The sequence below is a fragment of the Thalassophryne amazonica genome, chromosome 3, assembly GCF_902500255.1.
Source record: "Thalassophryne amazonica chromosome 3, fThaAma1.1, whole genome shotgun sequence".
Taxonomy (NCBI): Eukaryota; Metazoa; Chordata; class Actinopteri; order Batrachoidiformes; family Batrachoididae; genus Thalassophryne; species Thalassophryne amazonica.
In genome coordinates this window covers 146,926,503-146,939,650 of record NC_047105.1, presented here as the reverse complement: position 1 = coordinate 146,939,650, position 13,148 = coordinate 146,926,503, and the positions used below count along the sequence as shown (strand labels likewise).

The 13,148-nt window shown below is 45.1% G+C and overlaps 1 protein-coding gene across 1 annotated transcript in view; it reads left to right on the top strand.

Annotated features, from left to right (window-relative positions):
- Positions 1-12,388, top strand: part of ldlrad2 (low density lipoprotein receptor class A domain containing 2) — a 37,150-nt gene extending 24,762 nt beyond the window's left edge. The window contains exon 4 of the mRNA XM_034167639.1: positions 12,084-12,388. Coding sequence (XP_034023530.1) covers positions 12,084-12,388 — 305 coding nt within the window. The remainder of the gene's footprint in view (positions 1-12,083) is intronic.
- The last annotated feature ends 760 nt before the right edge of the window (positions 12,389-13,148 follow it).

The window sequence follows — 13,148 nt, the reverse complement described above, 5'->3', positions numbered from 1 at the left end:
GCAGGCATGGAACACCCAGTTCACATACTCAAACTGCAGTGGAAGCTGATTAAACGACTAACATAACAGCTCAATATAATAAGGTGTGAGGGACACCACATGTACTGACTGTACTAATGTTAGTCACAAAACCTAACGTACCTCAGGAAGTGTGCTGACGAGCGTGAGACCTCACCCCCTCCTCTTTCACAGACCATGGCATCAAACCTGGACGTTCTCTGCATCCATAATGATGAGATGGCTCTCAAGACGACGATCTCACCCGTCTGGTCACAAGGTCGAGTCTCTGGCAAATACACACTGTGTACTCCAGACTTAAATGCCACCATACTCCAATCCGTGTAGATGCACCACAGCTGTGAGTCCTGACGAGCTGCACATGATCAGCCTCAGGTGATCAGGGTGAGGTCCTGATAACTCAGCCACACAGTCCTAAACGCGTGCCACCTGGAAGGAAAAACAAAAGACAGAACAGAAGACAGAAACAAAGGCAGCCAGGCACCCCCAACCACACAACAGCACCCCACCCTCACGGGAAGCCTCCCGGCGACCACACAAACCTGGCCCAGGAGAAACACCCCCCTCCAGGGACCATGGCTGGAAACCGTATCTGCATTCATCTTCCAACAGAATCTTCATCTGACAGAACGGTTGACGTCTTCTCCTCTGACTGCATCTTTGCCCTTGTCTCTGTCAGTCAATTTGCACAGGTGTGGCCAGGAGTTCTTGAACCTGTGCGGTCAGCCTTTGTCCAACTATGTTTACAGTCTGATTAGTCATAAAACAAAAAAGACAAACACAAACAACCAAACCACCCCCACCCCCCTCCCCAGAGACCGTTCCATCAAACCCCGGGAAGGGGAGAAAAGAAAAATATCCCAAACATAAGCTTGCAAATAAAAACGCTAACACCCCCCCCCCCCCGACGACATGTAGGGACCAACACCCCCCAGAGGACATCCTGCCAGCTCCAGGAGTAATAACCACAGCCGAGGTCCCTCTGGGATCCAAAGTCACCCACGGGGACTCCCAGTGCCTCCCAGAGGACCATTCCATCAACCCCAGGAGACGCCCCCCCTCATGACCAACGGACCCAGCCCCGGCGGTCTATGGCTAGATGGACCCACAGCCCTTTCCCCCCCAGAGGACACCACAGTCACACCCTGAGGGCGGAAACTGGGCGGAAAAAAAAAACGAGAAAAAAACAAACAAACAAACAAACAACCCCAACCCCACCCCCTCGGCGCAGTGGAAACTGGAAGCACGTCCAGTGTCACCAACCATGACTATACCCCAGAAGTCAACCGGGAGGAGTGGAACAGCGGTTTTGGCAGACGGCACAAAAACGGCGCCACCCCTCCGACTTCCAAACCAGCAACCAGCTGCAGGTATATTCCACTGCCCCAAACCTCAGCCACGCCGATGGCAGATGGCTCAAAGGCGCGCTGAAGCCGGAGGTGGAACAGGGAATCAACAAAAAAAAAACAACACACCAAACCCCCCCCCCCTCCCCTCCCAGGTGCAGAGGATACCTGGGAAATGCCCAGCATAACCAAACTGCACCACTCCAGCAACGCCGACAACCTACGGCTCACACAGCTGGAGCCAGAGGAGAAGAGAGGGAATAAAAAAAAATACCCCAAACCCCCCCCCCCCTCCCGGGTGCAGAGGTTACCTGGGAAACGCCCAGCATAACCAAACTGCACCACTCCAGCAACGCCGACACGTACGGCTCACACGGCTGGAGCCAGAGGAGAAGAGAGGGCAAAACAAAAACAAAAAAAGAAAAAAGAAAAAAAACAACCCAATTACCCCCCCCATCACCCCCCAGAGGACCATCCCATCAAACCCTGGGAGGTGAAACCAAAAGAAATAAAAAGAAAGACTAACAGACTAACATAAAGTGACTTGGATCCTTTTTTATGCTCCAGACAGACTGCAGGGTCACGACCCCAGACACTAATAGTGTAAAAAATCCCACACAAAAACCAACTCAAAAAACACCCACAAAAAATGAACCAACACAAAACTAATAAGTGACGTATACCGTTAAGCTCAAACAAATGGAACACACCTGTTCCACCTTAAGAGCATTAACGGTAATGTGACTCAGTCACCAACAGAGGGAGCCAAAGTGCTGAAAATAAAAACCCCTTTGGTGACAGAGAAAACAACATGCTGCTTTTCCTGTGCGCAGCTATGTGTAAAACACAACCAAAAATGTGCTTCAACTAAATTACGCCGGAGCTGACACAACAGACGCAGTAGTTATCTTCACCCGGGGAAACGGGGCTACAACTGTAACACAGGAAGCACAGTGACCCGTGCCACAGAGCTCCGCCGTGCGCGTTCACCCATTACAGACCCACTCATGCAGCTCCCGTTTAAACCTCTTATCCGGTCGAAGTGTGACGCGAAGCCGTCGCCAGTCACACTCCACCACGACCCTCGGATAAGGCACAACACAGGAACACGGCTGCAAGAGAGCTCAAATCTGTATTCGATAATGGGTTCTCAAACACGCACCATCCGGGCGGAGAGCACCCGCAACTGATCCGGATAACTCCTGAACATCTGCTGCCGCCTTCCCGGCACGTTACCGTCTCTGCTACCGCTGGGTCCGTGATGTTTGGCCAGAGACTACTGTTATGTGTCAGACGCAGCCCGGAGAACCGACCAGCGTTTGAAGGACCCAGTATGAAATAAGCAGAGCATGGTACAAAGGATAACAAAATTTAATAAACATAACAGTGACGTGCTAAAGTATAACAAATGAGTGCGCGGACTGGTGAGGTGGGTATACGGTGCGCTCCCAGCTGCACAAACGGTCCAGAGCCAGAAACAGTTCGGACCCAAGGACCCCGCCGACACCCCCCAGGTGGCCGCGACAAACCGAGTCTGTGAAAGAAGAAACCATCATGTGAGTCCACACTCCACACACAGAGAGACCACTCAAAGGTGTACATAAACAGCAAACACTTCCTGGCTTAATTACTAATCAGCTTCCCACCCTGCAGGCATGGAACACCCAGTTCACATACTCAAACTGCAGTGGAAGCTGATTAAACGACTAACATAACAGCTCAATATAATAAGGTGTGAGGGACACCACATTTACTGACTGTACTAATGTTAGTCACAAAACCTAACGTACCTCAGGAAGTGTGCTGACGAGCGTGAGACCTCACCCCCTCCTCTTTCACAGACCATGGCATCAAACCTGGACGTTCTCTGCATCCATAATGATGAGATGGCTCTCAAGACGACGATCTCACCCATCTGGTCACAAGGTCGAGTCTCTGGCAAATACACACTGTGTACTCCAGACTTAAATGCCACCATGCTCCAATCCGTGTAGATGCACCACAGCTGTGAGTCCTGACGAGCTGCACATAATCAGCCTCAGGTGATCAGGGTGAGGTCCTGATAACTCAGCCACACAGTCCTAAACACGTGCCACCTGGAAGGAAAAACAAAAGACAGAACAGAAGACAGAAACAAAGGCAGCCAGGCACCCCCAGCCACACAACAAAAGAGGCAGCAACACCACGGCCAGTACTCTTGTAACTGGAACCTGTGTTCTGAATGTACCCCCCCCATGGCTAAGTGGCCCAGCTGATCCCAAACGTGAAACATTCCACTGCACCACGGCATGTGAAGCCTCTCAACAAATATCCCACAAGGCTTTACAAAGTCCAACAATATGTGTAATTTATACTCCTTCAGCTTGTGTTCAAAACTGTCACAGTCCGGGTAGATATTGCACAAGCTGGGTTCCTGATCGAAAGTGAAGCTGAGGCTTTCACCTGGACTCTTTATATAGGTGGCAGTGTGCTTTTACATCAACGCTCTTCTTGTACACCTCTTTCTAATCTTGGTTTCTTACATGTAGAGGCCAGTGTCTGCTTCAGTCAGGTTGTTTATCACATAGGAATAACCCCCAAAAACCTTCCTCTGCCTTCCTTGATCTCTGAAAGGCTGTCACGGTTCCACAGGAGCTTCTTCTGGTACGGGTTGGACATCGGCATGAACAGGATGGAATAAGCGTTAGAGGTTTTTATCACCAGAAAGGGCGTTACCAAGGGAGTATTCGTGCTGCCTTCACTGTCTATCGGAATATATATACAGTTGTATGCAAAAGTTTGGGCACCCCTGATAATTGCTTCTGACGGATTGTTTGCTGTTGTGACGCTCTTCTGAACTTTACATGGTTGTATATGTTTCTTTAATTTCTGTTTAGCACTCTTCTGGTTGTTAAGTGTATCTACTCTGAACCTTATTTAACTACAGTCCTGTTGTGAATCGCTAGGTTAGCTTTCACTAGCTAGGTCGACTCCCCCCCTGCCGTTACTTTTATCCAGGGTTTTCATGTATCCCATAATCCCTTGCGCACCAGAGAGTAGCTGCAGTCAAAACAACATAGAGAATCCACATGATGCCAATTGTAAATTAATATTATACTACAAAAATGTATTTTTTATGCTTTTCATCACGTTAATAACAGACTGCTGCATGATACCCTGAAAACTTGCTAAAACAATTATGACGAATAATGCGTGTCTGCTACGTTTAATCTGCGTGGAATTTAATAAGCACAAACCAAATTTCAGACATATTATATATATTAGTCTGGAACAAAGAGGACAAACAGTGTTGTAAAGAACAATAATCAAGACGTTAAAGAGCAAACTTCACTTTCCCCCAGAACGACATGATCAGGAAGCGATTGTAGCTCACAGCAGCTCCTGTTGAAAATAACGGAGAGACAGACTGTAATTCTCACATGTTTACATAAAATAAACACAATAACAACGTCTATAAATCCAGAGAATATATTCAAATCAAATCAAATCAATTTTATTTATATAGCACCAAATCACAACAAACAGTTGCCCCAAGGCGCCTTATATTGTAAGGCAAGGCCATACAATAATTACGGAAAAACCCCAATGGTCAAAATGACCCCCTATGAGCAAGCACTTGGCAACAGTGGGAAGGAAAAACTCCCTTTTAACAGGAAGAAACCTCCAGCAGAACCAGGCTCAGGGAGGGGCAGTCTTCTGCTGGGACTGGTTGGGGCTGAGGGAGAGAACCAGGAAAAAGACATGCTGTGCAGGGGAGCAGAGATCAATCACTAATGATTATAAGCAGAGTTGTGCATACAGAGCCAAAAGTGAAAGAAACACTCAGTGCATCATGGGAACCCCCCAGCAGTCTAAGTCTATAGCAGCATAACTAAGGGATGGTTCAGGGTCACCTGATCCAGCCCTAACTATAAGCTTTAGCAAAAAGGAAAGTTTTAAGCCTAATCTTAAAAGTAGAGAGGGTGTCTGTTTCCCTGATCCAAATTGGGAGCTGGTTCCACAGGAGAGGAGTCTGAAAGCTGAAGGCTCTGCCTCCCATTCTACTCTTACAAACCCTAGGAACTACAAGTAAGCCTGCAGTCTGAGAGCGAAGCGCTCTTTTGGGGTGATATGGTACTATGAGGTCCCTAAGATAAGATGGGACCTGATTATTCAAAACCTTATAAGTAAGAAGAAGAATTTTAAATTCTATTCTAGAATTAACAGGAAGCCAATGAAGAGAAGCCAATATGGGTGAAATATGCTCTCTCCTTCTAGTCCCTGTCAGTACTCTAGCTGCAGCATTTTGAATTAACTGAAGGCTTTTCAGGGAACTTTTAGGACAACCTGATAATAATGAATTACAATAGTCCAGCCTAGAGGAAATAAATGCATGAATTAGTTTTTCAGCATCACTCTGAGACAAGACCTTTCTAATTTTAGAGATATTGCGCAAATGCAAAAAAAGCAGTCCTACATATTTGTTTAATATGCGCATTGAATGACATATCCTGATCAAAAATGACTCCAAGATTTCTCACAATATTACTAGAGGTCAGGGTAATGCCATCCAGAGTAAGGATCTGGTTAGACACCATGTTTCTAAGATTTGTGGGGCCAAGTACAATAACTTCAGTTTTATCTGAGTTTAAAAGCAGGAAATTAGAGGTCATCCATGTCTTTATGTCTGTAAGACAATCCTGCAGTTTAGCTAATTGGTGTGTGTCCTCTGGCTTCATGGATAGATAAAGCTGGGTATCATCTGCGTAACAATGAAAATTTAAGCAATGCCGTCTAATAATACTGCCTAAGGGAAACATGTATAAAGTGAATAAAATTGGTCCTAGCACAGAACCTTGTGGAACTCCATAATTAACCTTAGTCTGTGAAGAAGATTCCCCATTTACATGAACAAATTGTAATCTATTAGATAAATATGATTCAAACCACCGCAGCGCAGTGCCTTTAATACCTATGGCATGCTCTAATTTCTGTAATAAAATTTTATGGTCAACAGTATCAAAAGCAGCACTGAGGTCTAACAAGACAAGCGCAGAGATGAGTCCACTGTCTGAGGCCATAAGAAGATCATTTGTAACCTTCACTAATGCTGTTTCTGTACTATGATGAATTCTGAAACCTGACTGAAACTCTTCAAATAGGCACGAGAGTTTTAGGCACAATATAAAAATAGTTTTATGTTGCGATGTTAATGGTGTTGTCCATGTGCAGTGGTTAAAGGGCAGCGTGATCAGAGCGTCTCAATGCAGTTCTCAATGTTACTGAGATCTCACAGCGCAGCGACCTCTTCGAAGTTTTGTGGGATTTGAAACCTGAAAAGGGCAGATAGCTGTTTCTTTTTTTTTTTTTTTTTACCTGTTTAATACTTCTGTTTTTCAGTGTAACTACTGTGAATTTTAGGTCATTATTTTACTCCTGTGTAAATCTTAGGAGCAGCTAGCATTTTTGCTAGCAGTTAGCTTGCATTAGCTAGTTCAACCCCGTTTTTTTATATACTTCTGTTAGTTTTTTAGTGTAACTGTTGTGAATTTTATCTTAGTACTTTACTCTTGTGTTAATCTTAGGAGTGGTTTACTTGTCGGAGGAGGTGAATTTTAATTCATTTATTTATGTCTGTGTGAATCCTGTGTGAGCCTTAGGAGTGGTTAGCTTATCTATTATTGGTTAGCTCATGCTTGCTTGGCTATACTCTTGAATTTCTTAGTGCAAAAAGTACACTACTTTACCAACTTTACACCCTCCGTAAATCCTGCGTGATGTTGGAAGATAAGTTGGCTCTCTTAGAGAGCCGTGTCCATAAGCTAGAGCAGCTTCTTAGCTCAGTGGAATTAGATGTTAGGGGCACTCCAGATGAGGTTAGTGTTGGGCCGGCTAGCGAGCCCATTAGCATTAGCCTAGAAATGCCGGCTGTGGAGGACGGCTTTTGGACTGTGGCTAGGTGGAGGAAGCCCCGTAGGGCTTGGTGCTCGGTTGTGGCACCCCGATCACACTCGACACTGTCAACTGTGAATTGGTTCTCGCCCTTGGAATTGCCTGATGTGAATTCTCTGAGCCCACAAGTGACTTCCACTCCTGTCTCCAGGCCGAAACACACTTCAGTGATAGGGGATTCTATCACCCACAAAGTCAGGTTACGGCTGACGTTAAATGTATTCCTGGGGCCACAGCTCCTGACATTGCATCCCATCTTAGGGTGCTGATGCTGCAGAAGGGAAGACAGACTAAGGAACATGACATGAGATAAAGTCACATAGTTATTCACGTCGGCACCAATGATGTCAGGATGAAGCACTCAGAGGTCACAAAAATGGACATAGAGAGTACTTGTGACCTTGTCAGAAAGATGTGTCGGCATTGATTAATAGTCTCTGGTCCCCTGCCCTCCCGGGGTACTGATGAGGTATTTAGCAGGCTGACATCGTTAAATAGGTGGCTGGCGCAATTTTATTGACAGCAAGGCTTTAGCTTTATTGATAACTGGCCTTGTTCTGGGGCTGCCGTGGCTTGCTGATGCCGCCATCTTGTCTGCAAACATAGATAGAGCTCTACAGGGAGGATAACATTAGGAATTTACAGCAGGCCACGCAGCAGGTGATTAGAGACTCTGCAAGGCTTATGACAGATGTGAGTGTGGAACCCATTAGCTTAGCAAGGAAATTAGTGCAGAAAATCCACTGTGGTAACAGTGCAGTTTATCTGCCAGGGAGAGAAATTCACCAAGTTGAGACTGTGGCCTGCTTCCGTAGGCGTGTCCATAAAAATCATAGAGGGATATGCTTTGCAAACTTAATACCCATTATGACATTGGATGATGTTGAAACTGAGGATGGCCCAGTGGTTGTTCCAGCAATAGCAAAGATTTCATGTTTGCGACCTACAACGCACGTGGAATGTCTCAAACCTAAACCTACTTCTAGGCAGCTTATATATGCTACTCTGGAACCACCCCTGAATCCAAACAGTTCAACTGTCAACCCCACTGAGGTCCTTAGTCTGGGTCTCATGAACATAAGATCACTGTCCTCAAAATCATTGTGATTAATGATCCAATTATTGATCATCACTTAGATATGATTGGGTTATGTGAAACCTGGCTTAAACCTACAGCTGTTCTCCCCTTAAATGAGGCCTGCCCACCAGCATATACATTTAGTCATGTTCCTCGTGATGCGAAGCAAGGTGGGGGTGTTGCTCTTATTTATAAATCTAGGTTTAGCTTATTAGCTGTTGGGGGATCACAAATATAACTCATTTGAGCATCTGATTCTCTGCTCTGCTCAGGATATTATGCATTGCCAAGGTCAGCCGTATTACTTTGTCACTGTATATAGACCTCCTGGCTCATATTCTGAATTCATAGATGAAATTGGTGCATTCATCTCTAACTTGTCAACTAGTGCAGATATTCTGATCATTGGTGACTTTAACTTTCATATAAATAAGCTTTCTGATCCCGTCTGCAAATCATTTATGGAAATTGTGGATGAATTAGGATTTTGGCAATGCATTCGGGACTCGACGCACACTAGTGGAAATACCCTGGATCTGGTTCTTGCACATGGTATTGCTGTCACGAATATTGATTTTTGAATTTTTTTAAATAATTTATTTGTGTGTTATTGCTGCAAATAAGTATTTGAACACCTGTGAAAATCAATGTTAATATTTGGTACAGTAGCCTTTGTTTGCAATTACAGAGGTCAAACGTTTCCTGTAGTTTTTCACCAGGTTTTCACACACTGCAGCAGGGATTTTGGTTCACTCCTCCATACAGATCTTCTCCAAATTTTTCAGGTTTGGAGTTTCAGCTCCCTCCAAAGATTTTCTATTGAGTTCAGGTCTGGAGACTGGCCAGGTCACTCCAGGACCTTGAAATGCTTCTTACAGAGCCCCTCCTTAGTTGCCCTGGCTGTGTGTTTGGGGTCATTGTCATGCTGGAAGACCCAGCCATGACCCATCTTCAATGCTCTTACTGAGGGAAGGAGGTTGTTTGCCAAAATCTAGCAATACATGACCCCATCCATCCTCCCTTCAATACGGTGCAGTTGTCCTGTCCCCTTTGCAGAAGAGCACCCCCAGAGTATGATGTTTCCACCCCCATGCTTCACGGTTGGGATGGTTTTCTTGGGGTTGTTCTCATCCTCTAAACATGGTAAGTGGAGTTGATTCCAAAAAGCTCTATTCTGGTCTCATCTGACCACATGACCTTCTCCCATGCCTCCTCTGGATCATCCAGATGGTCACTGGTGAACTTCAAACGGGCCTGGACATGTGCTGGCTTGAGCAGGGGGACCTTGCTGCCCTGCAGGATTTTAAACCATGACAGCATCATGTGTTACTAATGTAATCTTTGTGACTGTGGTCCCAGCTCTCTTCAGGTCATTGACCAGGTCCTCCTGTGTAGTTCTGAGCTTTCTCAGAATCATCCTTACCCCACAAAGTGAGATCTTGCATGGAATCCCAGACCAAGGGAGACTGACAGTCATCTTGTGTTTCTTCCACTTTTTAATAAATAATCATAACAGTTGTTGTCTTCTACCAAGCTGTTTGCCTGTTGTCCTGTAGTCCATCCCAGCCTTGTGCAGGTCTACAGTTTTCCCCCTGGTGTCCTTAGACAGCTCTTTGGTCTTGGCTATGGTGGACAGGTTGGAGTGTGATTGATTGAGTGTGTGAACAGGTGTCTTTTATGCAGGTAACAAGTTCAAACAGGTGCAACTAATACAGGTAAAGAGTGCAGAATAAGAGGGCTTCTTAAAGAAAAATTAACAGGTCTGTGTGAGCCAGAATTCTTGCTGGTTGTAGGGGATCAAATACTTATTTGCAGCAGTAACATACAAATAAATTATTAAAAAATCATACGTTGTGATTTCCAGATTTTTTTTTATTTTTAGATTATGTCTCACACAGTGGACATGCACCTAAGATGAAAATTTCCGACCCCTCCATGATTTCTAAGTGGGAGAACTTGCAAAATCACAGGGTGTTCAAATACTTATTTTCCTCACTGTGTATCACTACGGCGATGCATCAACTCCTCAACTAAGACTGAACTCGAAGCTAGACTGCCTGATGTCTTAGCTTCACAGTTGACAAACACCCAGTCAGTAGACAGACTTGTGGATAGTTTAAACTCAGTGCTCAAAACTACACTCGACATGATTGCGCCACCTGTGTTAAAACCGCGCTCCCCCAAATCACAGTCACCTTGGTTCAGTGATTAACTGCGTGACCTCAAGCATAAGGCAAGAGGTCTAGAACGGAAATGGCGTTGTTCAAAATTAGAAGTATTTCACCTTGCGTGGCGTGATGCTATCTTAGACTATAAGCATGCATTATTTGCTACAAAGCGGACTTACTACTCTGATTGGATCAACAAAAACAAGCATAACTCAATGTTCTTGTTTGACACGGTGGCAACACTTATTCATGGACAACCACCTGTAGCTCACTCTCCTTTTACAGCACAAGATTTCCTGGATTACTTTGAGAAGAAAATAGAAGACATCAGGTTAAACATATCCCAGCATGCCTTAATCCAGCCACTACACCCTGCTATTGAGGTGGGCGCCACTACTGAGGTATTACCTAGATTTACAGAATTTGACAGTATCTCACGAGGTGTGCTGATGAAACTCGTAACGTCAACAAAAAGCACAACCTGTTTATTTGATCCTATACCAACAAAACTGTTTAAGGACCTGTGGTCCACTCTTGGGCCGACTGTGCTGGAAATGATTCATCTTTCTTTAACTTCTGGATCTGTTCCTAAATGTTTCAAATCTGCAGTGATTAAACCATTACTTAAGAAACCTAATCTTGACCCTAGTGTATTGACAAACTATCGGCCGATATCAAATCTATCATTTTTCTCTAAAATTCTGGAAAAAGTGGTGTCACGGCAGCTTGTAGACTATCTTACTGAGAATAATCTTTTTGAGCCACTGCAGTCTGCTTTTAGAAAATATCATTCCACAGAGACGGCTCTCACTAAAGTGGTGAATGAGCATGGAGCTAATCTGTTTTGTTGAAAGAAAATTCTTCTCTGTGCAAGTCCACTATGAAGGCAAACTAAACTTAAACTAAAAAAAAATCCTTGACTGCTGGAGCGCTTATTGAATTTTGTTGTACTTCCATTAATGTGGAGGTATTGCTCCATGTCAGTAACCTTGAGTCCACGCAGCTGCAGGACACAATGATGAAGCTGTTGCTCATAGTAGTAGATAGTTCCAAAAGAATTCGAGTTTGGTGTATGGACACCTAAGTGGCCATATCACTGAGGCCAAGAAGCCCCCCCCCAAAAACAATCACACAACGTGTGGCCACTGTGAGCCAAGTCACCCCACAACTATGAAACCCAGAAGAAATTCTTTTCCCACCACATAGTCAACACCTGGGAGGAACACCTTGAAGAGACAGTCAGTGCACTCAGAAACCAACTTGGCAAACACTGAGTGACCCCAAATATGACCCAGTATCTCTCACACTCCAGTCAATATGTAGTCATTACAGACCACCTGTGACAGACGAGTGGCTGACAGGCCACAGGCTGATCCCTTCATGTGCACATGTTCAGTTTCATGACTAATAATGTGGGTGGTAGTCTGTAAGGGCCTCTCTCCACACGTTCATTCAAGGTCAATCACAGGTTCTTTTCCTGTCAACACAAACATTAATGTTTTACCGTATTTGTGTTCCCACTTTTTCCCTTGTTATGCACAGATCCTCCAGGCTCAGTGACCCTGTTGGTTCTTTACGTCATCCTGGGTGTGGCAGCCAGCGCCATTGTCCTGTGCTGGTGCTGTTGGTCCCCTGGCTGGTTCCTGTGGCGTGTCAGCGCCTGCCGCTTTTTGCCTTACTGTAACTCAGCCTGTGCCTCATGCCAGTTCTGCGCCCGCAACAGCAGCACCAACAAAGAGCACCGAGTGGCAAAAGTCACCCCACATGCACCAATAAATGGAACCCCAGTGAGCACGGCGGCAACCAACAATAGTCCAGAGGAAAACGTTCTGCCTGTGGCTGTTTGAGCGGCAGGGCAACTTAAGCTGCAGACGACAGACAAATAAACATTAAACTGTGCTCAGAGGTGACTTTGCCCTGAGCCATGCAGCGTAACCAAGAATGTTTTCATCATGCTTATACACTGGACACATGTGGTCCCACATTTTAAAGAAAAGTGTTACATGTGTGCTTTTAATATGGAAAAGATGAAGCTGTTTGTGTTACTGTCTGTGATTATTGCAAAGAAACAGTAAAGCAGGATTGAGAACTGGGTCTCTTTAAAGAATGATGTGCACGAAGCGCTAGCTAGGTGAGCTTTGCTTCATAAAGGTGCAACACCACACTGGGCTGGAAAAACCACAACACTGGTCGGATGCTGTGTGGAATTATCATCATCTCACAGAGCTGCAGACCACAAAGAGAAGCTTGTTGCTCAACACAGCGTCCTGTGACCACTGGAGGCTGCTGTAGTGCCAAATCACAACAAAGCTGCATCAAGGTGCTTCACATGAGTAAGGTCTAATCTTACTAACCCCCAGAGCAAGAACACAGGCCACAGTGGTAAGGAAAAACTCCCCCTGATGATTTGAGGAAGAAACCTCAAGCAGACCAGACTCAGGAGGGTGACCCTCTGCTTGGGCCATTCCAGCAGTTACAAAGTTTTTACAAAGCTTTACAAAGCTGAAGAAAAAGAAAACAGGAAATCAAAATATCTGCTGCATCAGCTTCAGGCATGGCATCTCACGATCAGTCCAGCATCCTGTTGTCCTCAGACACCAATCCCAC